The 27,535-nt window shown below is 39.3% G+C and overlaps 2 protein-coding genes and 5 non-coding genes across 11 annotated transcripts; 1 reads left to right on the top strand and 6 right to left on the bottom strand.

Annotated features, from left to right (window-relative positions):
- Positions 1–1,965: 1,965 nt before the first annotated feature.
- RFC4 (replication factor C subunit 4) lies at positions 1,966–14,333 on the top strand. 2 transcript variants are annotated; one of them, XM_031452925.2, is made up of 12 exons: positions 2,006–2,252; positions 2,834–2,885; positions 3,513–3,655; positions 5,178–5,256; positions 8,087–8,166; positions 10,015–10,134; positions 11,581–11,724; positions 11,921–12,041; positions 12,731–12,856; positions 13,831–13,911; positions 13,989–14,105; positions 14,186–14,333. In XM_031452925.2, exons 2-12 carry the CDS (start codon positions 2,865–2,867, stop codon positions 14,279–14,281), a joined length of 1,128 nt encoding a protein of 375 aa, XP_031308785.1. In that variant the 5' UTR covers positions 2,006–2,252; positions 2,834–2,864; the 3' UTR covers positions 14,282–14,333. The 2 variants fall into 2 exon arrangements, with proteins under 2 accessions (XP_010974444.1, XP_031308785.1); XM_010976142.3 differs by lacking the exon at positions 2,834–2,885 and having other exon boundaries at positions 1,966–2,252.
- On the bottom strand, positions 14,328–20,633 carry EIF4A2 (eukaryotic translation initiation factor 4A2). 4 transcript variants are annotated; one of them, XR_010383861.1, is made up of 12 exons: positions 20,492–20,594; positions 19,627–19,675; positions 19,408–19,540; positions 18,984–19,123; positions 18,048–18,216; positions 17,852–17,961; positions 17,465–17,608; positions 17,016–17,153; positions 16,680–16,769; positions 16,377–16,456; positions 15,818–15,924; positions 14,970–15,110 (listed from the first exon to the last, which is right to left on the bottom strand). XR_010383861.1 is itself a non-coding variant. In XM_010976140.3 (11 exons), exons 1-11 carry the CDS (start codon positions 20,518–20,520, stop codon positions 14,966–14,968), a joined length of 1,224 nt encoding a protein of 407 aa, XP_010974442.1. In that variant the 5' UTR covers positions 20,521–20,633; the 3' UTR covers positions 14,328–14,965. The 4 variants fall into 4 exon arrangements, 2 of the variants coding, with proteins under 2 accessions (XP_010974442.1, XP_010974441.1); XR_004137129.2 differs by having other exon boundaries at positions 14,971–15,110; positions 15,814–15,924; XM_010976140.3 differs by lacking the exon at positions 15,818–15,924 and having other exon boundaries at positions 14,328–15,110; positions 19,627–19,672; positions 20,492–20,633.
- On the bottom strand, positions 16,516–16,655 carry LOC116155823 (small nucleolar RNA SNORA4). Its single transcript, XR_004139717.1, has one exon. It is a non-coding gene; the product is annotated as a small nucleolar RNA SNORA4 (small nucleolar RNA).
- On the bottom strand, positions 16,838–16,968 carry LOC116155804 (small nucleolar RNA SNORA63). The gene has a single exon (XR_004139696.1). It is a non-coding gene; the product is annotated as a small nucleolar RNA SNORA63 (small nucleolar RNA).
- Positions 17,239–17,416, bottom strand: LOC116155833 (small nucleolar RNA SNORA81). Its single transcript, XR_004139728.1, has one exon. It is a non-coding gene; the product is annotated as a small nucleolar RNA SNORA81 (small nucleolar RNA).
- LOC116155808 (small nucleolar RNA SNORA63) lies at positions 17,679–17,805 on the bottom strand. The gene has a single exon (XR_004139698.1). It is a non-coding gene; the product is annotated as a small nucleolar RNA SNORA63 (small nucleolar RNA).
- Positions 19,225–19,293, bottom strand: LOC116155839 (small nucleolar RNA SNORD2). Its single transcript, XR_004139734.1, has one exon. It is a non-coding gene; the product is annotated as a small nucleolar RNA SNORD2 (small nucleolar RNA).
- Positions 20,634–27,535: the final 6,902 nt, after the last annotated feature.

Below are 27,535 nucleotides of genomic sequence, written 5' to 3'. Positions count from 1 at the left end.
ATAATAGTAACTGAATGAATATCCGTTAAAAAACAGTAAAGACAAATTTATTAACTGGTTTTATCACATGTGCACCCATGTATAATACAAAAAAAACACTACGTATTTAGATAATGACATTTCTTGTTCTGGTGACAGAGATAGTACTTCAGGCACAGATAAACTCACAAAATACCTGGGTTAGAATGCTACCTGTTAGTTGTGTTCAAGAATAGAATGGCCAGCTGAGGGGGCAAGTGGAGACTGAAATACAGGCGAGGCTCTTCTAATCACTAATTCTTTCACTCCATCAAAAGGCTGAATATACTGGAGGAATATGGGACATTTTCTAAACCAATTGCTCAAACAGTCTACCACTCAGGTCTTTTTTTCTACTTAGGATAAAGGCACCTCCATGCCAGCCTTGCACCTGCCCAGTGACTAATACAAGCTTTAACTCCAGAGTCAGTCCCAGATGTGGATTCTGGCTTTGCTTATTTGCCGTTAACCTTCTCCATCTAAGGCTGAGTCTCCTTTGTAAAATGTGATTATATCTCCCTCTGTGTGGTTCAGGTGTTTAGGTAGCAAATGAATACCACCTACCTTCACAGATCTTTGGTTTATAAACTGCACTGAGATATAATTTACATACAATAAAATGTACAAACAGTAAATGAACATTTTGATGAGTTATGACAATGTAAACCAGTAACCAGATAGGTAACCTGTGTGCTTTTTATCCTATTCAGAGATTGTACTAGGCCTTGCCTGTGGGAGTTACAAGATAGCATGAAGCACCCTTAGTTGATTTGGTTAACCCCTTGATTAGGTTAGGCCTGGAACGTATGTACTCAGAGCCCCCTACATCCTCTGCGTAACACACATCTATCGCACTGCCTGTCACCCTCCTAGGCTGTAAAGCTACCTGAGGGCAAAGACCTTCCACTTGTTCCCTGCTGTATCCCCAGAATGTATGGGCATTCCATAAGCATTTGTTGAAAGGCAGATGAATAAACTTACAAAGTTAACAAAGTATCATGTCGAGTTTGTGCCAAATAAAACTTGGTCATTCACTTGGAGAAGACCCAGATCAACCTTGCGGGTTACGGTAATTAGTAAAGGCCTGCAGTTAAGGTAATATTTCAAAAGGGTCCGATTTCAAAAACATTTAGGAAAAATCCAGAGCTTAGACAAATGCATAAAGTTAAAAAGGGTGGCCTCGAACACTTGCCTAGAGCACACACTGCGTGCACCCTGGTCGCAGTAAACATTATCAATCATTTAACTTTAATTGAGCGTCTGCGCCACCAGATTTCTGGTCAGGGCTCTGGGATGAGCTGACCATAGCTGCACGGCAAGATCCTCCCTCTTACCGACGGGCAGACACAAATAGAGGTATAAGCGATATGCACCCAAAAGGGCAAAGAAAGGCATCTTCAGAGATCGCTGCCCTTGAAGCGCACACGGTTTACTCCGCGACAACGAATGGGAAGGGAGAGGACAGGGATCTTCAGCGCGCCCTCTTCTGGCGAAGGACAAACGCCTCCCCCGTCATTTGGGGGGTGAAGCAGGTTGCAAGCCAAATTGTGTCACCGCAAAAATGCCGGTGACCCCCCCCCCCACCATGGCTGCCAATGAATTAACAGTACGGTACAGGTTCTACAGACTCGTACCTACAAAGAGAGAGGACCTCCGGGATCCGAGGCCCTTACGAACCCTCCCCCTCCCGAGTGAGCACCCGTCTAGCCCTTCCCGCTCCGGTCGGCTGAACGCGCCGGTCTGCGGCCCCAGCGTCTCTTCGGGGACGGCCGCGCTCAAGTTCCCTGGCCCTGCAGCATCCGGTCGGAGGGATGCACGGGGACAGAGTGATCCGCAGTGATTCCTATCCAGTGTCTACATCCCTAAAAGGCTGTATCTCGTTTGCTTAAATACCACGGAATAGGAAGAACCGGCTCCCTTAAGGTGGGGCGCTCTGGGCACCGGAAATGACGTGTGACGTACTGCGTATTCCCGCCCTCCCCTGCGCCCGCCGTTCGGTGGCGGGAAAGTGGGGCCTGTACTGACGGAGGAGACAATCTTAAGTGTCCTCGGTCGGCGGCTCGGGGCCTGATATTTTCATCTTGGGGGACCGAGCTGAAACTTCGAGACCTCCTCGCCCTTCCCCTGTCCCGGAAACCCCAGGAACGAGCCGGCGGCGTCTTCGTTCCGGAGACGAGTGACTGAAAGGCCCAGGCAGTGCCCCGGGAACACGCACGGGGAGCCGGGGAGAACAGGTGACCGGCCGGAGACATTGCGGGGGTCGCCTTCGCCTTCTCTTCTCCCTGTGATATTTTCCATTGCCGTCGAAGCGCACACAGGGGCTGGACCAGCGCTCCGGTCTCGCCGCCTTCTACGCATTGCGCACCCCTTCGTGTAACGGTGGCTCAGCGCAGCATGTCTCAGAGCCCTGCTTTGGGCGGTGTTACTTTTTGGCAGCCTCTGGCGGGGATGGAGTAATCCAATAACGTTAAAAACCTTATTATTATTATTATTATTTTTAATAAGTTTGCACTAAACCTTTAGTGTTTACAGATACTAACAACTTATTTGATTTATTGATTATATACGCATATGCCAACCACAGAACTGTTGTTTACACAATTCTTTCATTTAACTCAGTTGCCTTACGAATAGGCCTTAGCTTATTTTACAGAAGGGGAAACTGAGTCTCATACGTGGTAATACAGTCACCAACTCTTAACGGCGCGTCTATCATGTACCAGTCACTGCTCTAGGCACTGGGAATACAGCAGTGAAGGAAAATATAATTGCCACTAATGCTGGGAATTTTCAGACAAGCTCTCTCCTAAAACAGCCTTCTACTGCCTGGAAGAATGTTCACCTGAATGTTAGTCCTTATCTTCTGGGTGAGATTTTGTGTGAATTTTTAAAACTCGCTTTTCTGCATTGTTTTGATTTCTTCAAATGAACGTGCTATCAGAAAAAAAAAAAAAAGCTGTTTCCAATTTAACGGGAGTTCCCTCCCCTCCTCGTCAAAAGAGCTTCTGAAGGCAGTCATGGGCTCCGCCAGTAAAATAGATCCTTGAGTGGAGCTCTAGGCCCAAGAGAAGTGGATGTTCTCATTAGTGGTCCCAGTACTCCTAATTGCTGAGTCCATTCCAGGGTCTGAGCTAGAGTGAGGCCCATGACTAAACTGGAAGAGACTATCAAGACCCATGTACACTTTGGCCATTAATGCTATCATATTTATCAAAAAGTTTGGAACTCAAAAATTTTTCTGATGTGAGATTTATCTTTGTTCTATAACTCCCTCACTATAAATAGATTTTAAATTCCTTGAGCACTTTGGCCTCTTTTATGTCCCTCTAGCCCTCAGTACAATGCACGCAGAGGATGCCAGGTCATGGGGTGATGTCCTTTATTTAGTAAAGATTTATTGAGTATCTTTGCACAAGGTTAAGTGTGCTTTCAGGCTTTACCTCCTCATAATGGTTTCAAAAGAACTTTTCCTTTTCTGTCTTGCACCTGGTCAGGGTGAAGTAACCATGCAGGCATTTCTAAAAGGCACATCTATCAGCACTAAACCACCATTGACCAAGGATCGAGGAGCAGCTGCCACTGCCAGAAGTAGTGGAGAGAACAAGAAAGCCAAACCTGTTCCATGGGTGGAAAAATAGTAAGAATGTTTTGGTTATGTTGAAATAGTTAATAAATTACCTCTCTGACAGGTTTTGATCACTTTTTTTTTTTAAACTTAAGGGGGGGATGATTTACTCATTTAGATGTTGTCCTTGAAAATCACCCAATTATATAAGTCATGGAACCTTGGAACTGAAATGTACCTTAAAATAATCTAGTTGAATTCTCTTAACTTATAGATGGACTACAGCCTTCTCTGTAACTCAGGAGTGCGGTTTTAGGGGCTGGGATACAGCAGTAAAGAGAACAAAATTTCTATAAAATGACTATAAGCTCTTGGTCAGGAGTTCTACTTAAGTTCAGATCTATTCTTTTCATTACTCATAGCTGTAAATTGTTGAGTTTTTGCTTGTTTATACATTTTTGGCAAAAACAACATCTTACGTGGCACTGAAATTTCAGCTAAGTGAAATAATAAGCAGTTGTAACTGTTGGTGTATCCTGAGTTATTGCCAAAGGATTGCAGATTACTACTAAGCCGTATAAGGCCCTCACAAATGTTTGGCGCAAACAGTACTTTTACAAGTGGGAAATTTCACAAAAATCTAGACTCCTTCAATTAAAGAAGTTATACAAGGAGAAAATTTAGATTTTCAGCCTTTCAGGAAATTAGGCAGCACTAGATGCAGTTTCTCGCCTGACTACGCTTAGATGGACTTGAGTACTGCTTCCCGTATTGGAAAGGTCATATGTTCTTCACCACAGTCCTACTAGTGTCTCTTGCCTTACACTCTGCATTCTTCACTCTTTTTATCTGCCTAGCCCTTGCAAGTATTTGAATATGAAACCCTGATTTATAATCTACACTGGTTTTCCTAGATAACATTGTCTGACATAAAATCCCTGCCTAGCATTGTCCTGATTAATTAGAAAAGTATAAATCAAAGCAAAGCTTTTGATTAGGTAGCTAAGCATAGAGCTTTATCTTAGGGTTGGGAGTATAACTTAGTTTAGCATTATTTGTTAATGATGTAAGACAAAAATTATTATACTCCCTATTGGTTAAACTTGTTATTTTGTTAACCCTCCATGAACTGAACAGATGTGCATTTTTTTGTCCAGTTAGGTGATAGAGGAAATTGGTATTAACCAATTAACAACATAGTAACATATGTAACTATATTAATCAAAATTGTTACCTATCCTGAGGTTCCTAAATAGGTCTCCCTTTTTAGCTTAGGTACATATTGTCAAATTCTAGGAAAGTGTTCACTTTACATTTTTAACCAGTTGGCATTTGTGATGTTACAAAATAAAATCCTTTTGCATAATTTTTGTAAGTATCATAGATGCAAACAGTGCATCTGAAAGAGTGAAAAATTAATTCCTTCAGTATATATTTGTCTAAAGTAAATACAAATGGGGTTTCTACCTGCTTCCAATTATGAAAGTTTCTTATTTCATTACTGATGTAAGAGAATTGTCTTTGGTATTTTAGTGAAGAGAGAGACTTCTGTGGCTACTATAATACACAAAAACTTTTCTCTTCCCCCCCCCAGTCGCCCAAAATGTGTGGATGAAGTTGCTTTCCAGGAAGAAGTGGTTGCAGTGCTGAAAAAGTCTTTAGAAGGAGCTGATGTGAGTAGCAGATTTAAAACTTAATTTATTCACTCTCTTTTTTTTTTATAGCCTCCTGCCTCCTTTAAATACAATTCTGTATGTACAGTAAGCCCTTGATAACTTTATACAGTGGAGGATTAGTTCAACAAATATTTGCTGAGCATCTCTTCTGTCCTATGGCATTGTTATAGAGTACTCAAGTGGAGCCCATTGAGCAAGACAGGCTGGATCTCTTTGCTCATTAGCTTTTATTTTGGTGGGGAGAGACAGAATAAATATGTAAGCAAAATAAATAAGAGAATTATAGATAATGATAGGTACTATGAGGAAGAGTCAAAGAGTCTTTGAAAGTATAATTGCTCACCTAATTTTAGGATTTGGTTTGAACTACAATACAAAAAAAAAATTGAGCATTTAATTCTGCTTATAGCATTATGTCTCCTGCTGTGATATGTAGGATAAAATGTCCTTGAGTGACTTACATTTTAGATTAACTCAAAGATAAGATAAACCCGTATGAAGAATTAGAAATTTAAAATTGTATGTGATCAAGTGCCTTAGGAGCTTAGTGGAGGAGCAGAAACAGTTGCAGATGGAAGTGGGAAGTGGGTGTTTGCTTTATTCCCAAGATTTTCTTCCCTCAACCTGGCTGCTTTGAATTAGAGGTTCTTTGGTTTTTGCTGCCATTGTTCTCTTCCTGAGGTTACATAGTAACAGTATATATTTTGAAAGAAGCTATATTATATAAAACTTACAAAACTATTGAAAATCTTTTTCTTTACCAGTATCTGTTTTGATTTGATCCAGATACCTTTCAGTTTTATATTAGTATACAATTTAAATTGCATAATAATATTTACAAAGATTGCAGGACATGATGTGTTTTAAAAGGTGAAAGATTTAGATGATCTGAAGAGAAACCAGAGTTTGACAATGTATTTTAATTGCGAGTATTCTCAACTCTTCAGGCAAATGTAGTGGGATTATGATCCACTTACTGAGTTTAATTTATGAGGCTGAATTAAGAACTTTCTTCTTTAACCAGTTGTTTAATAATTTGTGTTTCTTTTCAGGCTTAAGTTTTTTAAAACTTGAAGTAAATTTTTTAACTCTAAAGAGTAAAGGAAAATAATTCATTCCTTGATTTACTTTAAAAGTTTTGAAGTAGAATTATAATGAGACATGTTTTCAGAAATCAATTTTTAGGACTAATATTCCACATACAGTTCTTGAATGCACCATATATATTATTTAATAATTTTACTGTGTTTTAAAGTATTTAAGTTATTGTATGTAGTAATTACATGGATGAATCATTACAACTACTGAGGTATGCATGGATCAAAATAATGGTTTTAAAAATGAGGTGTTTTTGTTTTTAAATGGTGAATCTCATAGTTTGTATCTTAAGCTGTATGTTACCAGTGTAACAGTAATATATTTATATGTTAGTTTATTTATTTGGCATATGCTGAGTACCGCAGGAGATGCTGAGACTATAGATGTGAATAGAACAAATAAGGTTCTTGACCTTCTTAAGCTTACCCTCTAGTGAGGTAGATAGGTATTTTACAATTAAACCCAATCACTAAATAAATAATGATAAATAATTGTAAATTATGTCAAGTCCAACAAAGACTGACAGGAGAATGACAGCAGAGACCCTCTTTAGATTGGGATCACAGAGGGCTTCCGACTTGTAATGCGGTAGAAGTTGCCAAACAGAAAAAAGGAGTCAGACCTCAGCTCATGGGAGACAGCATGTGTATAGGCCAGAAAGTGCTTAGCGGTTGGAGACCATTGTAAGTTGGAACTTAGAAGGTGAGAGAGGTGGCGAGCAGATGATGGACATCCTTATAGGTTATGGTAAGCTGGTTGATTTTTTTATATGTCTGTTTTTGTTTTTCTAAGAATATGAAGCTAGTGAATAGTTTGAAGTAGCAAGCAGAATGGCATCTGATTTCGTTGAAAATTAATGGATGGGAAGGGGGAGGGTTAGACAAGAGTGGAAGCAAATAAACTGTATTGCTTAGTTTTCTATGTGCTGAGATTTCCATACGTGAAAGGACATACTGAAGAGTTTAATATATTTGTTAATCGGTAGCACAGAGCAGTTGCCTGTTTGATAGCAGCCAAGCCACCTTAAAAGAAGGTAACTAGTTATTTAATCTTATCCTTTCTTCCACTGATGAAATCTTGCTGATACAGGCGGGCATCCTCACAGGATACATAATCATGATGTGGAGCTCTGCCAGGCACTTAATAGATGCATGGGTTTGGGGTTTTTTGTTTTGTTTTGTTTTGTTTTTGTTGTTGTTGTTTTTTAATGTTTCTGTTCTTGGAACTTCAGCCTATGCAAAGCCCTAATAGGCCTTTTTCAATTCTTTGTCCTCAGTATTGGCCAAATCCAACTGCTCCTTTGGTCTGTGTCCCCTTTGAAGCAGCTGACATCTTTACAAAGTATAAAATCTTGCCCAGTCCTAAACGAAGGTGTGGGATAGGGAACTGACAGAAGCCTGGGATTCTCTTCAGAAATAAGAGGTTTTTAATTCCAGCTTTGAAAACCCCACCAAAGTATTAGATGAGGTATAGAACAATCAAATATAAATTCAGTCTAAGATATTAATTAGAAAGACATTTTGGGGAAAAGTAATAGTATTATGTGAAAGAGCAGGATTTAGTGCTGTTGTTACTATGATACCAGTTATATTAAGAAATCTTTGTATTCAGATGTATATGCCCTCTCTATTAGGGAAGTCATTGCAGTCTTCCATAACATTTTTGATCATCATTTTCACTTGTTTGTGTCAGAATTCAATTTTAAAGAAATAAAATTTAACTTCTACAGCTCCCTAATCTCTTGTTTTATGGGCCACCTGGAACTGGAAAAACATCCACTATTTTGGCAGCAGCTAGAGAACTCTTTGGGTAAGTTGAAATCTCTCCCTTTCTCCCTCTTTTTAAAGACCTGACACTGAAAATTTCTGGTACTGCTTTTCTTTCTCTAAAACTTTGTGTTTGGTTACTCCATGAGGTTGTTGAGTTTACTTTTACTTCTGAATTTTTAAATAATCCAGTAACCTATTTCCAGTTTCTCCCCTCCAGTAAATTAGCTTGCCTATATCTTTTGAACATTTATTCTGAACCTTGTTCAAATGTTTGAATGTACCACAACGCAAGGAGCCTTGTCATTTTTTTCATCACTTTAACTCTTTCATTATGATTTTGGAACCCAGAGGAGCCAAACTATCTCCTGTCACACTGATAGTTTTATCACTTTCCTAATGATCATGTTCACATCTGGGTCATAGAATTTCCTGCGTTTGAGGCTACTGACGTGCACCACCCCTTCTTGAGTTCTTCTTACTCTGGACTACCCAGGGCCTGCCTGGAGTGGCTGGGCCAGCTCCTTGCCCTCAAGCATCCTGAGTATAAGCAAAGTGTGTGGTAGTTGATGTAGTATGATTCCAGGTACAGCAGAAAATCTCTGTGAGCCACCTTCTTAGAGCCTTCCTCTAGATTAACTATCTCGGCTTTATGTCAGCCCATGTCTGATATCCATGCAACATACACCAACATAACAAAGGCTATCTTTAATTTAGCAAGAATTTTTATATCAGGCATATGGCCTAGGGGTACATCTGAAATCCTATACATGAAAATAATTAGATGCCTCTGAAACCACCAATTATGTAAGGATAATTAGTTCTGTTGAAATGTGAAGGAAGACAAAAGGGGAAGCTGCTCTGAACCTAGTATTTTATTTATTATTAATTTGATAGCAACTTTTGTTTCTCAAGAAAATCTTAAAAGAGCTTTTTTGATTATTCTGCAACTTAATCAGTTAGATTTGTTCTGAACTAGCTTTAGCAATGTAGTCATAGTGAAACTGTTAAGTATAGTTATTCTAGAAGAGGTCAGTCCAAATTGTATAATTTGTAAAATATTCTTTTTAAAATGTTTGTCTTGTAGAACTAAAAGAACTTATTTTAATTATAAATTAAATAGTATATGTGGTTTTAAAATACCAAATACATGTCCAGAGATTTCTAAATGTTTATGTGCATAGAAAAATGCTTAGGATGTCATGCTGTTTAGGAAAAATAAAGACTAAATCCCAACTTTTGGTTTTTGTCTATTTAAAAAAAATGTATGTAGAAAAATAACTGGAAGGAAGTTTTTGAAACAGTGGTTTGGCAGGGTAAACCAGTTGTTTTTATTTTCTTTTATTTTCCCACAGAGCTACTTTTAATCTTCTTTTTTTTAAACTAACTTAAAAAACCGTCCACGTTTTAGTCCAGTAATTTTCCTTATAGCAAGCTACTTTATGAAAATAATTCAAAATATGCTATGTTGCAGCATTATTTGAAATTGCAGCATATTTAAAACTACCTAAATGTCTTAACAATAGAAGGATGCTAAATAAATTAAGTAAATGACGGTATAGTCATAGATTGGAAAGTCATGTGGCCATTATTTACAGTGGTTATCATGACATGGCAAGATGTTTGATACAATCCAAACTGGAAAATTGATTTAAATTTTAACATGTTATGTGATATAATCTTTTTTTTTTTAATGCATGGGAAAAAGAAGTTAACTGAATGCATTTGAAAAAGAGAAAATACAGAAATAATTATGTGCCTTGCCTTCTATCCATATTGTTTACTAGGTGTATTTTAAACTACTGAAATATGTACAAATGTTAAAATATGGTTTAAACTTGGGTTACATACATGCTCTATGATGTTTCACATTTGTTTCGTTTTCACATAGGCCTGAACTTTTTCGATTGAGAGTTCTTGAGTTAAATGCATCTGATGAACGTGGAATACAAGTAGTTAGAGAGAAAGTGAAGAATTTTGCCCAGTTAACTGTGTCAGGAAGTCGTTCAGAGTAAGTAAGCTCATCTTCCCTTCTCTATATCATGTCATTGTATTTGTTTAAAATACATGTTTCTGTCAAATTTCTAACTCCTTTTTTATGTAAGATCATATTTTCTTCTAAACTACTTAAACCTAGAAAAACCTAGAAATGACCTTTCCATTATAATAACTAATTTTAGGTTGTTTAGCTGTCAAAGTTTTTAATCAATATTTTGTCTAAGGAGTATTTATTAATCAAATGTGATGGTTTGTGGTACATTCGTAATAAAAATCCTTATTTTTGCCATTGTGTTATTAAAAGAAGATCTGTCATATACCTTAAGATTCAGTGTATATTTCATAATTAGGGTGACCATATATGTCCTTGTCCAAACTGGGATACTTTTAGAATGAAAGAGAAGATATTATTAATAATTAAAATAGGACATCCTGAGTTCAACGGGGGTGTTTAGTCAACTACTTACACTCCTTAGGTGGCAAAGTTCCAAGATTAAATTTTTGGTACCTGGCATATATTTAAATTTTTATCAGAGCACACTTAAGAATTTGTAGAAAGTGAATGATTCAATTTTTGATATCTACCTTGGACTGACAGTATATATAAATCATATACAATAAGGGATTTAGATGAAGAACAAATAACTCTTACAACTCAATAATAAAAAGACAACCCAATTTATAAATGGGCAAAGGATCTGAATAGACATTACCCAAGGAAGATATACAAATGACCAATAAGCACATCGAAACGTGCTCATCAACATCATGAAAATAGACATGACAATAGAGAAATGCAAATCGAAACCATGGTAAGATACCACTTTAAACCCACTAGGATGGCTACAATCAAAAAGACAACAAGTATTAGCAAGGATGTGGAGAAATTAGAACCCTTGTACATCGCTATTTGGAATGTAAAATGGTGCAGCCACTTTGAAAACAGTTTGGCAGTTCCTCTAAAAGTTAAACATAACTACCATATGACCCAGCAATTCCAGTCCTAGAATATATACTGACAGGAAATGAAAACACATATACATGTGTACAAATGTTCATTGTAGCATTATTCATAATAGTCAGAACACGGAAACAACCCAATAAACATCAACTGAGGAATAGACAAATGAAAGGTAGTATATGCCATACTATTTGTCAGTAAAAAGGAATAATATACTACAGTGTGGATGAACCTTGAAAACCATTATGTTAAGTGAAAGAAACCAGTCAAAAAAGACATGTTGACAACATACGATTTCATTCATATGAAGTATCCAGAAGAGGCAAATCTGTGGAAATAGGCAGTAGAGGTTCCTGATTGCCTATGATTGGGAACGTTGGGAGAGGAGAGAAATGGCTCCTCATGGGCACAGAGTTTCCTTTTGGGGTGATGGGAATGTTTTCAAATTGGGTTGTGGTGATATGTGAATTATAACTCCTGTGTGTGTCTCTAAATCAGTGGGAAGCCATGTCCTCCTTTTAAGATTGTTATTCTGGATGAAGCAGATTCTATGACCTCTGCTGCTCAGGCAGCTTTAAGACGTACCATGGAGAAAGAGTCTAAAACCACCCGATTCTGTCTCATCTGTAACTATGTCAGTCGGTATGTATATTGCCCTAAAAATAGATGCTAGGCAGCCTTATTTTGATAGCCCCAAATAGGGAGAGAAAAAAATTTAAATGTTTTAAGCCTCCATTAGTTTTTCCTCCATCAAATCTTAATTTGTTTTTGATAAAAATGAGTTATTTGGGGGAGATTCTTCTTCAGACATTGACTTGTTTTTTCCAATGTTTTACAGAATAATTGAACCGCTGACCTCTAGATGTTCTAAATTCCGCTTCAAACCTCTGTCAGATAAAATTCAACAGCAGCGACTACTAGACATCGCTGATAAAGAACATGTCAAAATTAGCAATGAGGTAATTACTAGTTGTTTAACCATTATTGTAATTTCTAATTCCTTTGATGAATGCCTGTGAAGAAGCCTTGAAAGAATCAGATGTGTATTGCTACAATTTCTGATGCCAATTCTTCAGGCAAAGTTAAGGTAAATGAGCAACAGTTGGAATGTCTAGAATTGCAGGTTCAGCCTTCCTTTCTGTTGCTATTAGAAGTTTATTTTCTGTATTTCAGGATCCCAAAGCTAGGGCAGATTTAGTACATATAATGCAAATTCTGCAACAACAAATCTCTGCATAATGACAAGATACTCCACTTGTCATTATTAACAAATACTCTTAAGAACTAATTTGGTATGATGAAATTCTGGTACACTGATAGAATATATAGGCTCCTTAGTCACTAACAGAATTTAACCATAATTTTCATTTTCTTTGCTATATGTAATCAAGAAAATAGGATGAAAAGTATGGAATTTCTCTTTTCTCTGCAAATTTCTTTCAGAGGCCAAGAGCTCTCTATCCTTCTTTGGGTGATGCTGTCTCCATGAATTCTGCCACTATAGAACTGATAATCTTCTCAAAAATGGAAAGACTTTGTTTTTCCCCCCACTAACTCTTGGCTAAAAACAGTTTTTTACTTTTTTTTTTAATTAAAGTCAGCCTTAATTGGCCAAAATAGGTTAAAAAACAACTTTTTTTCTCTTCAGGGAATAGCTTATCTTGTTAAAGTGTCAGAAGGAGACTTAAGAAAAGCTATTACATTTCTTCAGAGTGCTACTCGATTAACCGGTGGAAAGGAAGTCACAGAAAAGGTGATCACAGATATTGCTGGGGTAAGAGCACTGCATGTTCTGTAATTTTTAGTTGGCTTGTGACTTTTACAAAATTTTATTTCAGCATATGCATATATATATACACACACACAGAATGCTTATTATGTGCTGTCTTAAGTCTGTTCAGGCTGTTGTAACAAAATGTCATAGGCTGAGTGACTTAAAAATATCACAGTTCTAGAGGCTGGAAGTCCAAGATAAGGGTGTCCACATATTGTCTGTTGAGGATACACTTCCTAGTTCAGTAAACTAGTTCATCCATGGCTTTCACCTCCCTGCATCCTCCTGTGGCAAAAGGGAGCTCTCTGACCCTTTATATAAAGGGCACTAGTCCTATTCACAAGGGTCCACTCTCATGACCTGTAATCACCTCCTGAAGGCTCACCTCTAAAATACCATCAATAGTGATTTTTAACATGAATTTTGGGAATTCATGTATTGGGGGAATATAAACACTTAGTCTGTATAGCATGTGCCAAATACTATGCTAGGGACAGTGTAATAAGGGAATAACCCGAGAGTATTATGCTTCAGGCAGGGATGGGAGTTAAAATCACTAAAGGAATTCTCTTGTACCATGCCCTTGTCTGGATGCTCCCCTCAGGGTCACTGCCACTTCCAATCAGTATCTTGTTAGTGGCATCTTGGTGAAAGGGAACTCCTCACCCACTGACTAGCGGGCTCAAATTGGAGAATGTTTAACACGTTGATCACAACTGTCACCCAGTGATAGTTGTTTTCCTCAAGGAGAGCTTATTTCAGGTCCAAGTTTGTAAATCACCTTTTTGGATCCCAAATATGAGCGTTAACACTTAAAAAGCTGACCCTTTTCCAGTTCCTTGCCTTCCCAACTCTGCATGGATTCAGCATCAGCTAACAGTTCCATGCTACAGGCCATGTGCCACTTCATTGAGCATGGAACAGGAGAGAGTGGATGGGCACAAGCTTGGTTGGCAGAAACTGTTATCTTTCAGGTAATACCAGCAAAGACAATTGATGGAGTATTTGCTGCGTGTCAGAGTGGCTCTTTTGACAAACTAGAAGCTGTAGTAAAGGTAAAGTGACTTTACTAATTTGGGGGAAGGGAAAATTAAAACACAATCATACCAAAATCAAGTTTTTGTTGTTACAGGACTTGATAGATGAGGGTCATGCAGCAACTCAGCTTGTAAATCAACTTCATGATGTGGTTGTAGAAAATGATCACCTTTCTGATAAACAGAAGTCTATTATTACAGAGAAGCTTGCTGTAAGTAGCTTTTTCTGCATTTCAGCAAGATCAACATACTGAAAGAAAGTTTTATTTACTAACCTTTCATTTTATTATAGGAAGTAGACAAATGTTTAGCAGACGGTGCTGATGAATATCTGCAACTGATCAGCCTTTCTGCTACCGTGATGCAGCAATTAACTCAGAATTGTTAAACCATGTGTTTTGTAAAATGATTTTTAATAAAATGACCAAAGCACCTTTAAAGTGAATATACAATTTATTTAACATTCAAACTTCATTAAGACATGTGCAATATGGCAATTTTACTGGGGTTTAACCCTACCTAGGATGATTGCTTGCTGGGGCTTTAGCAACAGGGTCCAGTTCACACTTAGCACTAATTAAATACTTTATTGAATAAATACAATACCAAACAAAATGCATTCAAATGCTTTCTAAAAAAATCAATTTTAAAGGCCTTTCTATTCAGGCTAATGACAAACACAATAAAGGCAGATATGCTAGTTTAACATAATTGGCTGATTTTATACAGCACTTATATCTTTTAGTCCACAAGTATATTATTAAATGATAGAGAACATCTAATACAACCATTTCTACAGAACTAGGAAATAAATTTCTAAGAAAGAAAGATTTTACAGACCCCATCTTTTATACCCAACCCCAACAGTCTAACTCTAAAGAGGATAAAGCCAATGACTTTCCTCACAAGAGCTCACGACTAATGTCGCTTTGCTATCAAAATCTGTATTTCTGATCCGTTATGAGCATTGAGACAAGATTCAAATATTCCCAAAGAAAGAAGCACAATGCACGTTGTGATCGCCTATTCAGCAACAGCGAGCACTGCATTCAAAACTATCTCATCCCAGGAATTAAATAAGGTCTGCCACATTCATTGGCATTTCCTCCACTGTAGTATTGTAGAAAGTCTCAATGTCACGAAGAATCCTCTTGTCTTCTTCAGTAACAAAGTTTATAGCCACACCTTTCCTCCCAAATCGACCCCCTCTGCCAATTCTGCGTAAGAAAAAGAAACCAACAATTAGAATATATTATTTCTCACATGCTGCATGAACTAATGAACATGATGATCCACTTGTTAACCATCAGCTGCTGTTTACTTATCAAGGTTATAATTCGTGCGTGCTTCTAATTGGAGCACTAGCTGCTAATCAATATCTAGAGAAAAAAATCTTCCTTTCCAGTTAGTGCCAGAAGGATTCAATCAAGGCTTGTCTGGCTGCAAAATGAGATTTTATCAGGTGTCTTGAGCATTATTTTTTTTTTAAAGTAGATGACAGTATTGTTTGGGATAGCGAATTTAAAGCCCATACCAAAGTGGGCCAGCCAAGAGCAGATGTCAGCCTGGGACAGATGTAAAACACCAGGGATAAAACAAAAAGAAGTTATGTAATCCATTTCGACGCATTTCTGGAACTGTAAACACAAATGGTGCAAGGTTAACTATTGTCTAAAAATTACAACTTTTTTCAGTGGGAAAACAAGTATTTGGTATGGTGACCTGATCACTGCCTTTTTTGCTCAGTTTCACACGTTATAACTCAAGTTACTCAAACGTGTTTACCTCCAAAACAGCTTTCTAACCTTCCTGACAAACCAGACAATACAAACCACCTAGTAAGCTAATATACAGAATGCCTTGGCTGGAGCATCTTAAAATATCAAATAATCATGACAAAAGAAAAACAAATATAAATACCGACTCGCTCTTTATTCAAACAGTGTGCTGTTTCGCTTATGATTCCACGTCCTAAATTACGTCAACGCCGTTTCTGAGCGCCATCTCGTCATCAACTGCTGCTATCGACTCCTGTATTTTTTAAAAAGTCTTTTTTTACATCATATAACAAAGTACAATTCCAATTTATTTAGGGATAAAGCCACTATAGCTAAACCAGGGACTGCTCAAATTGCTACCAGACGACACCAAGAAAATCCCAGCTAGAGGAATCACCGAGAAAGCACATGGACACGAGCATCAGTAAAAAATTAAGCTCAAAAATAAGCTAAGACCAACAGATTTAAAACAACCTGATCTGTATGTCTGGAGTCCACAATCTGGGCAACATTCACAACTGTTTTCCCACTCTGTATGAGCAATCTTCCCAAGGATAATTTACTTACACCCTACCAAGAAGTTACTTTGTCTTTCCTACTCGATTCCCTGATTTGAGGTTACCTTTCAGGCAAATCAGTCAGTAGAAAAGCAAAATACGAATTTTATCAATATAGTAGTTGTAAGTTAAGGTACCATCTACTCACCTGTGAATATAGTTTTCACGATTGGTAGGTAGATCATAGTTTATAACCAATGACACTTGTTGCACATCAATTCCACGAGCCTGAAATACAATGGGGTATGATGTTCAAATTCTAATTTTAAAAAACTAGACAATTATGTAATGTAGGCCACAAAATAGTAATGGACTATACTAAATGGTATAGCCCACTGTGGAGTGTGGTCTTTTCTTTATTCTCCCAAATAGCCCTAAGTTGGTAAAGGTTATTTAAAAACCTTCCCCCAATACAAACTTTTGGTAGATTACAAAGAGCAGTAAGATTTACCAACAAGTCAGTAGTGATCAGAACACGGCTTGACCCTGATCGGAATTCCCTCATGATAACATCTCTTTCCTTCTGGTCCATGTCACCATGCTGCAAATTAACAAACCTGAAATTAATATCATGATTTAATTCACATCAAATCAAAATATTTTATCAACATGTATGAGACCAAGCGTCCCTGGCTGCTACAGGAGTAAAGCAGACAGGTATAGTTAAGAAACAACTTTATTTTGAGCAGGGGGAACGACAACACAGCACTTACAGCTATATTGTAGTCTAAATCCTGCTTTAATGAAGAGACTTCAATTATCATTACTAGGTTAGACCATCTCTTACCAGAGCAGAAACTGTGAAGTCCCTGGCATGCATTTTCTCAGTAAGCCAGTCCACCTTGCGCCTTGTATTGAGAAAAATAACAGCCTGTGTAATCGTCAGAGTCTCATACAAGTCACAAAGTGTATCCAACTTCCATTCCTACAGCATTTCAAAGAGAAAGTTTAAGTCATTAAAATCATCGTTTCTAACTTCCATTCGTTAGAATTTCATTGTTAGATTAAAGATATATTGCACCAAATCTTAAGACAAAGGACACTGGACATTAAGAAAGAGGTCCACCCCAGTCTTTACAATCTAGTGCAGTTACTCTTCTTCTTGTGTGTACTCTGCTAGCATTATTACAAAAACCAAGATGTGATCCTAGTTTCTATAATTTTAGCACAGTGCTTATACAAGAAGGTAAAACAAAACCTGGCTACATTTTTATGTTTAATAATTAGACAAATTACCTCTCTCTCAACATTAATATAAAACTGTTTGATTCCTTCAAGGGTCAACTCTTCCTTTTTCACCAGAATTCGAATTGGATCTCTCATGAATTTTTTGGTCACTTCCAACACATCCGTTGGCATCGTGGCAGAAAGCAACACAACCTTAAAAACAGTGATTCTGTTGTCACACATCACACAAATAATTAGCACAACTTTCACAATAAGAAAAACAATGTTTGAGACCAAGCGTCTCTGTTTTGGCATGGAATTGTGCTAGACAGAGATAGTTATGCATCAATTACTTTAAGCAGGGGGAACGACAATAGAACACTTCAGTTGTATTGTAACAGTACCTGCATTAAACCTAACCTCCAGCTATAGAAGAGTAAGTGCAATCAAGCTCACCTGAATACTTGTATTTAATTTTTGGAAAATCTCATAGATTTGATCCTTAAACCCTCGGCTCAACATTTCATCTGCTTCATCCAAAACAAACATTTTGATCCATTTTGGAGCTGTTAAAAATAAAACCATATTATCATCTCTAGATTCTCAGGCATGCTATTTATAATATGAAAACCAAACTATACTCAATACTTACAAAGATATCTTCTGTTTAACATATCAAACACTCTCCCTGGCGTACCAACAACAATATGTGGTGCTTCAGCCTGCAGTTTTTGCATCTCATTTCGAACATTGGTTCCACCAATGCAGGCATGACAAGTTGCTCCCATATAGTCTCCAAGTGCCAGAATTACCTTTTGGATCTGAAAGCCAAAAGCCTTAATTATCATCCAATAGAACTACAGGCTTTTGTGACTAAACTTCCAAAGCAAAATGGCAAATATCTGGTCTGCAAACAAGCTTTTATGCATGCACACCACTTAACTACTTCCAAGCTTAAAATGCAGACCCATCTAACTGCCTCAAGATAAACTTCACTGAAAATGTCCTGTGCCTTGTCAAACTTGGAATTCTGCTGCCCCAGCTACCAACTAGGTTAAAGAATGAAACATTTCCTACATTTTTCACTGCGTAGGAAGGTGTAAATAGCAAAACAAGCTTCACAACTGCAGTTAGAACAGTTAATGTTCTTTTTCTGCAGGGTACTGCGACTTGTATCTTGACCTTAATAAAGCCTACAGGTTTATTAGCAAGATTTACTTCAAAGCCAATACAGCAGTGAGCTTTGAAAACACAGCATGCAACAGATGCGTAACAAACTACTGAGACAGTCAAATAACATGTCACTGCAGTTTTCATGTTGCACAACTGCATTCAAACTTAAAAATGGGAACGGACCTATCCACCCTGAGCAGAAACCTTCAGTTTGTCAATCTGTTACACAACCCTGCAAACCATACCTGAACACCCAGTTCCTGTTTAACTTTCATCAAAATCTCCCTGCATGCACGGACAGTTAAAAGGAGGGCTCTGTAGGACCAATTTATACTAAGCTTTAAATTCTTCACAGTTGTGAAACCTGAAACCTATGCAACACGCAAGCAGTTTTTTTCAACTACACTATCAATACCTGTTGAGCCAGTTCTCTGGTGGGGGCCAATACTAGTGCTTGGGTCTCCTTGAACTCAATCTCCAACTGTTGCAGGATGGAAATAGCAAATGTGGCTGTCTTGCCAGTACCTGACTGAGCTTGAGCAATCACATCATACCCTAAAAAAAGTAGGATACATATTTACCGATCCCACATCAAACCGTCACTTCTAGTTCACACCATGTATTCCATTTGGAACATGAATTATGCCCAAATAATCAAGTGATCAGCAATGAGTATTCTCTTCATTTCAGGTCAGTCCCGAAAGATGATTGCCATCATTTCACTTTGAGGAATACAAATAGGTGCTAGTCCCCCAGAAGATAAGTATTTTCCCTTTTATGGTCCAGCTGTACGCAGAACAGTGAATTCGATTTCAAAAAGTGCCTACGAATTCTTTTACCTTTAATACACGGAATAATAGCTCTCTGCTGAATAGCTGATGGCTTCTCAAAACCATAAGCATAAATGCCCCGAAGAAGAGACTCCTTTAAATTCATATCGTCAAAGTTATCAACAATTTCATTCCAGTTGCTCTGAAAGTTTAAAAAAAAAAAAAAAGAATAAATGGGATGAACCAACCCACCTTTCAATAATTTCCAATTCTACACACATTTCTTACCTCGATGACACCATCGGGGTCCATTCCCTCTGGGCCGCCATGTTCTCTGCTGACAAAAATACTACAGTTAGGGAACATGTCTTCTCCAATCCCCCGTAAACTGCACATTAAGGGGATGTGCCCTTCCATTACCTGTCTCATCAGGTCGCCTCCCACGCACGTGTACACTTGCCAAAGAGGCTGATGCTGCGGGGCACACAATGTACTGCGCGCCTGCCCCAAGCTTAAGAACTCGGGACTCCCGGAAAGGCCCCACGGAAGCGGGCCCTCCCCCCCAGGCCCGAGCGCCAGGCTCTCCCCTCCCGGAGCCCGACCGTCTCGCGAGAGCTCCACGCGCCGAGCTCCGCCCCTAACACTGCGCAAGCCGGGGTGATTGACGCAGGCCGAGGCCTGCCGAGGGCCATGCCAACGGTTCGCCGGGACCCCGTTGCCGGCGCAGCCCCACCCGGCCTCTGGCCGCAGCGACTGGGCGCCGCTGCCGTCCTACCCCCATCCCACCTACATGTAGTCCAGCACTCCAACTCCCGCCCTTGGCCGCGAATAAAGCCTTAGGCCCCAGTTTCATGAACCGAATGCGGGCTGCGCCACGGTTTCAACTAAACGCCGGGCTCGGCAGGGCAGGGGCCGCTATTTTCAAGCGCCTCTGGGAAAACACACCTTTCACTACCTCGTTTCCTACCCTTATCTCGTCTCCCCACAGTCCCAACCCTACCCATTATGGAAGCTTCTCGAAGAACACAGGGGTACTGTGCCCCAAGGCAACGCCTATGAACCCGGGGTTCCCTGCCTCCTCGCCAGTATCCCAGTCTCCCCCACCATCCTACAACCTTTGCTACAGAATACCGCCACCAAGAAAGCCCCATACCTGTTATAATCCGCGGAGCCACCAGACATGATCCGAAGAGCCACTCAGCGCCCGACTGAAAAGACAGCCGGGCCGCACCACCCGTTTTTTATAGGCTCGCGGCCGGAACCCGTTTTCTGCGGAGGAATTTCCCCGTCGGTCTTTGGCCTGCCACAAAATTGTGATCCTGGGGTCCTTATCTCAGAAAATATCCTAAGCAAAGCGGCGGGAAAACCCAAGTTTGGTTACCTGTCGATATTACAGGCTGCCTGTACATCCCAGAACCCTGGGGGAAGGTTGGAACTCTTTGCTCTGCCGCGGAAGAATATTGCAGCAAGAAGTAGGCAGACTGCGTTCCCCGCCCGCCCTGCTCCTACGGGGTTTCCACGTCCCTGAAGCAGAGGCGGCCGGGGCGCCGGGCCGGACCGGGAGGCGGAAGGCTGGGGCGCGCCGGGAGCTGGGCCGCCCCGGCTTCCCTGCGGGCAAGTGTGCCGAGCTCGCCGTGACCCCGGGTGCTCGGTGCCGGAGGGGCTGGCACGTCCACGCTCTGCCCTGGAGGGGAATCGTGTTATTCCGCCTGTTCCCACGCTACTTAAGGAGAAGGAGCCGCCTGGCCTTTGGCCCGAGCGTTTAACATCCATTCAGACCTTAAAAGTGTGAAACTCCTGCTTCGGAAAATGTCGGCCACCCAGCACGTCCCAGAAGAGCCGGTTTACCGTACGCTGCGCAGGGCGAGAAGCAATGTGTAGTGTCCTTGGCAGATGTCTCCGGAGTAGCCAACTCTATTCTCATGTTGCGTCTGGTCTTCTCTCGCTCTCCTAAAAATAATGCTAATTTTAACGGGTGTAAGAAATGCCTGATAAAAATCATTAATTTTTGCAAACAGGGGTAGTTTTCCTATTAAGCAGAACTTTAAATGGATGCTTCCGCCGCCTTAGGCTAGATAGGTTTCGGATCTGGTCATTTTTTTTCCCAAAAGGCTTTTTTTTGAGTTTTAATTGCTTATACAGAATGAATGTTGATTTATTGAAATTGAGCGGAATACAACCCAAGCCTTGCTGCTTAAATAAACTGCATGATTCTTAAAGCTCCAGAGCTTTTCAACAGGAGCCATAACCCAAGCCGTTAATAAAATATGCATATATGTTTAGTCGTTTAACTTTAAAATACAGTTCTGCCCACACTGCAAGATATCACGAATACTCAGGAAAACATTTTCTCGTTGATTCAGACGACCAACCTAACGCCTGATAGCTGGAAAAAAATGACTCAATTTTCTGTATTTGTATATTGTACTTGATACGATATTTGGTTCTAAATACTACATGTATTTTTTTCCAGAAAATCATTTACTTATTTGAAAATTGTTGTCATGCTGGGATCTGTGATAAAAACTAAGACCAAGATGACAAAGCGGACTTGGCCCTCAGTCTAGTGATGCTGCACCTTGTCCAACCCCCCCATAGTGTTCAAATCCAGATCTGGGGTGATGCCAGACGTCTTCTGAGAATAGAAGTCAGAGATCCTTATTGTCTCATCCAAAACCTACTAAGAATCTCCTGGCATCCAAGAAGCTGAAGAAAATACTAATTCAGAAAAAGTGGCCAACAATTTTGTCTCACTTAAGTCTATCGGGTGAAATCAATCAACAATTAACGCCTAATTGTAGAATGTTTTCTTTAGGTTTAGGACTACTGTTACCTGGAGGATTTCCAGAGTCTTTTAACAGGAAATAATCAAGGGCTAAACTCTGGTTTAGGTTACAACTGCTGAAGGGTTTTCAAGGTAAGAAGGCTTCCTAATCCAAAATTGAGCAAAAAATCCAGATCCACATTGCCTGCAACTCTAAAATGTATTTCTGATAAATGTTATGCTTACCATATTTGCATGTGCTTACTAAATAGCATTAGTAAGTAAAAAGTGAGATAAAGATCCAAACAAAACATACATATTTACAAAGTTTTGCATATCAACACGGAGCATACTCTTTCACTGTTAAGATAAACTTCTACTTACCTGAGACCTAAAATTAGATAGCCATCTCTAAGTCAAATGCTTCTTTGCTAACCTGGAGCATGTGAGGCCATTTACACTGCAAAGGATACCAGAACTCAGATTCTTCCCTGTGGGAGCCACCTAATTTAGTTTTGCTCATCAAGAACCTCAGCTGACAATTGTAAACCCACCTAGCAGTTGTAGGCCAATGTTCACCAGAGGAATCAAGGAATTCCTATGGATTTGTCAGCATGACATGGAAAAACAATAACAAAACCTTAAAAGAGTATCGTTTATGTTTGTAGTGATGTCTTCCTATAGAAAATATTCTCATCACTCAGGGAGCATTGTGTGCCATGTTGCTGATCTTAACATTATTTTAAGGCCATCAATTGGTTTTAAGTGATAGCTACCCATTTAAAGCTGTGTCTTGGTAAGTCATTGATAGGCAAAAGTTGGTTAAGGTATGTTTTTGGAATTTGAATTCATTTATTACTTATTAATGTCATTTATTATTTAGTAAACACACAGGGATATGCTGTCCCTCCATCTGTAATTTAAGACTTTTTAAAAAAAATTGCCTTGAGCTGGATGAGAACAATAGTGATCACTTCTTCATTATTCAGTTGCTGGAAGAAATTAGAGGTTAGATTCTGCGCAATGTAGGCAGTGTCCACTGAAGCAATTTGGAGGGTGGCACTCACTGCCAAATTCTTCACAATAATTTTAAAAACCATTTGCATGAAGATAGGTAAAGATATTAATAGAGTTAAAAAAATGGGAAAAGTTGAGGAGGACCATGGAAGGGGGCTGTTGAACTGTATCAGGACTGTTTTATATTCATTAATCCAAGGTTATTAAACTCTATTGTATAATCAAGATATGGAGGTTTTTCTAGCTCTACTCATATAAGGACTGAAATAAAAATACAACTAAAACCATGGTATGCGTACAAATCAATGGGAAGACCTCCTGGAAATGCAGATGCATGTGGACTCCACCCTCCCAACCCAGATCCAGTAGATTGGTCTGAGGTAGGGTCAGCTTTTTATTTTGGAAAATTCTTAACCTAAAGACAAGTTGCAAGAAAAAGCAACGAACACCAAATGTGTGTCACACTTAACAGTTGTTAACAGTTCCCTACATTTGTTCTCTCTTATATTTATCTGAGTTTTTTTCTGAACTTTCTGAAAGTCACAAACTTAGTTAGTAGTGACACTTCACTCTTAAAGCTTCAGCACTACGTCTTAAAAAACAAAGATGTTATCCTTCCGTAAAACCACAAAAATACCTTATATTCCCAAATTTACTATAGATAGAATAATAACTACAAAATGAACTATATTCAACGTTTCTCAAACGTCCCAATAATTTACTTTGTGACCTTAAAAAAAATCTAAGATTTAATCAATGATCACACGTTATATTTAGTGATTTATTTAATCTCTTTTAATTTAGAACAGTATTCTTCTTTGGGGAAAGAGATTTTCTCATCAGAAATTCTATTACATCTACATGTGTATAAAATTTGTGTGTAGGTGGGTGTGTGTGCACACACATGTGCTTGCGTGTCTTATGACCTCATTAATCTTGTTTGGCTGTTTTTCCTGTCTTTTATAACAATAGTGTTTTTGAAGATTCCAGACCTCTTTGATTTTGTTTCTCTGTTTTAGAATGTCTCACACTTTGAATTTGTCTGATTGTTCCCTCACTGTTAGATTCAAATTCAACATTTTTGGCCAGAATATTACATGTAGGTGGTGAAGCATCCTCCCCAGTCCCTCAGGTCAGGAGGCACATGGCATTCCATTGCCCGTGACCCCTGTATGATTTTGATTCAGGTTAGTCTCCAAACAATACTTTGACAAAAACCTGCTTTTAAAACCTTTTGAAATTTTGTGTTTTATTTGAAGTCATGAAACTGTCAGAGTTCTGTATTGTCAGCTCTAATCCTTTCTTTGAACTGCTAAAACCTTCAACAACAAACAAATAACTACTATGGTATGTAGCACGGGTGCTGGGTCCTTGCAGCTATCAAGGAAATGAAAAAGGCACAATTCTCACTTTGGATCCCACTGAGAAAGTAAAATAAGCACAAACAAACAACTTAAGAGAACAATTCTCAATTGGGAGATCAAAAATAGAAGATTTGATACTACTCTATGGGAAGACACATACCCTTCTGATGGTGGGAGTTGAAATTACTGTAACATTCTTGAGGATATTTTAGCAATATGAAGAATTAAAATGCACGTCCTTTTGTTGCCGATAGAGGCAACCAGTGTTCCATGTTCTTGTCCCGTCCCAGAAAGAATTCAGAGACAAGATGTAGTGGTTAAAAAAAGTAAAGTGAGGATTTATTAAAGGATGGATAGTACCCTCTCAAAGGGAAAGCGGGCAGGCTCAGTGAGTGGCTGCCCTAACTTTCTTTGGCAAGTTAGCTACATAAGGTGTAAAAATGAATGGGCGGAATATTCATTGGGGAGGGAAGGGTTTGGGGTTGTATTCCCTGATTATCATCCCAACTCCACCTTCCCAAAGGGAGGAGGGATTTTTGTCCTTACTTAGTCTGGATCGGAAGTGTCATGGCGTTGGTGCATGATGGGTACTTCTGATCTGCAAGGTTAATTTTATTGAAATGAGGGCATAATGAGCAAAAGGTTACATTCAGACACTGAAAATTCCTGCCTTTTCTCACGTTTCTTTGTTCTTCTCCAGGCCACTTGTCACCCCAAAAAGCATGATCCCTTATCAACCCAAAGGTTCCTGCTTTTCTTTCTTTGCCCAGGGACCCCTGCTGCTTACATGATGTGTGGTTTCCTGCATTTGGCTTGTGCCCCTCCTTTCTGCCCAATTCCTGCCATTTGGTCTGTGTCCCCCTTTCTCTGCTCATATCTAGCTACCTGCCTGCTCTAACACTTTGACCCAACAATTCCAGTTAGGAATTTTACCCTGTGCGTATAATAGCCCAAGAACCCAGAACAATACCCGCCTCATCCACCTCTCTTCCTCTTCCCCACCCCCACCCGCCTCAATGAACATTCCTTTTCTCATTATTTTAATAGGCAACCTAAATGTCTATCAAAAGGAGATTGGTTAATGAATTGTATGCCATGTGTATTACTTAGCTATTTAAAATAATAAGGTCCACTTCCACTTCTGGGACAATAAAATAGACACACTTTTCCCTATTTCTCCTGCTAAGTACAACTAAAAACACTGCACAACTGCACATTACATTTAAAGCAAACACAAGAACACTGAGAGGTGGAGAAAAGAAGACAGTCTGACTAGGAAACTCGAGACAGACATGGTGGCGAGTTTCGTCAGTTTTCCTTCTACATCATATATCCCCGATTGGAACTGAAGAAGTCAGCAAACCAAATAGGCACAGACCAAGAAAAGGTCCAACAAAAGTCTGCTCTCTCTACCCAGAGGCCCAAGAAAAGAGGCATCCTAGGAAGAAAGAAAACCTTTTGACAACAATCACTGTATTCCAGCCAAACACCACAGAAGAAACTGTGGTCCTACCCACAGCCATGCCAGCAAAGGCCAAACAGGGAGCCTGTAATTCCCACCCCCAAACCCTGCAAGGCTGTGATGGGGTGCCCTGACATCCCCACCGTGACTTCTATGTGGTCACAGGAGACCACGGGGGAGCCTTGACAGCCATACCCACCAGGCAGTAACCAAAGCAGGCTTCGCTCTCCCACTGGGGTGGTGTCAGAGGAGGCTGAATGGCAATTAAAGACATTGGGACTTTCTCCATCACACCATGGCAATGGGACCACCTTTATAATAGAACTAGTGTCCCTATAAGAAAAGGAGGAGACCCAGGGGTGTGAAAAGCACAGAGGAAAGGCCATGTGAGGACACAGTAAGAAAGCATTTGTCTGCAAGCCAAAGAGATAGGTCTCAGGAGAAACCAAACCTATAGACACCTTGACTTTGGACTTCCAGCCTCTTGAACTTCGAGAATATAAATTTCTGTTGTGTCAGCCACCCAGTCTGTGGTATTTTATCAAGGCAGCTCTAGCCAACTAATGGATGTCATTCTTCAGGTTCATGCAAATCTAACCATGTCTCCCTTAATATAAAAGATGTGTTAGAGCGTGACTATTTTTTCATTACAGGGATGTCTCCTCTATCAAATGACTAATAATAGGTTTACTTAAAAATGATTTCTTATGTGATTTAAAAATATTTTAAAATTTATTTAATTAATTAATTTATTTAAAAGTTTGGGTTTTGGGGGGGTAATTAGGTTTATGTATTTAGTATTTTTTTTAATTTAGCAGAGGTACTGGGATCGATCCCATGACCTCATGCATGCTAAGCATGCGCTCTACCCACTGAGCTATACCCTCCCCTCTTATGTGATTTAACTTGTAAAAATTATGTCACTTTCTCCATCCCTTTTATCTCTTAAAATTTATGTGTCCTCTTAGGATTAGCTCAAAAACCTCCTATTCCACTATGTTCTTCCTAATTACCCTTAAAATGAAGAGATTTCTTTCCCTGGACTCCCATTGCCATTCTCTTGTTTCTCTCTTATGTGCTATTCGTCATGTCCTAGGTTATAGTTTAGTATAAGTGTTTCATCTCTTCTAAACTGTAAGGATCTTGAGAGGAGGGGTTCTGTTTTCTCGACCTTTGTGTCTCTCACCACATGAAGCCCAATGCTTTGATGCTTGTATTACATTCTATTGCTGCTGTAAGTAGTTACCACAAACTTAATGACTTAAAACAATACAGATGTATTATGTTACAGTTCTAGAGCTCAGAAATCTGCAATGGTCTTACAGGGCTAACATCAAGTGGTCAGCAGAGCTGTGTTCCTTCTGGAGGCTCCAGGGAAGAATCTGTTCCTTGCCTTTTTCAGATTCTAGGGACTGCCCACTGTCCTTGGCTCCTGGCCACATCACTCTTCTTCCATTATTGTCACATCTCCTTCTCTGACTCTGACCCTCCTCCCTCCCTCTTATAAGGACTTGTGGTTACACTGGGCCCACCTAGATAATCCAGAATAATTTCTCCACCTGGAGATCTTTAACTTAATCACAACTGGAA

This window comes from Camelus dromedarius, chromosome 2 (genome assembly GCF_036321535.1).
Source record: "Camelus dromedarius isolate mCamDro1 chromosome 2, mCamDro1.pat, whole genome shotgun sequence".
NCBI lineage: Eukaryota > Metazoa > Chordata > Mammalia > Artiodactyla > Camelidae > Camelus > Camelus dromedarius.
The sequence above is the reverse complement of the archived record's forward strand: the minus strand, read 5'-3'. Positions and strand labels throughout refer to the sequence as shown.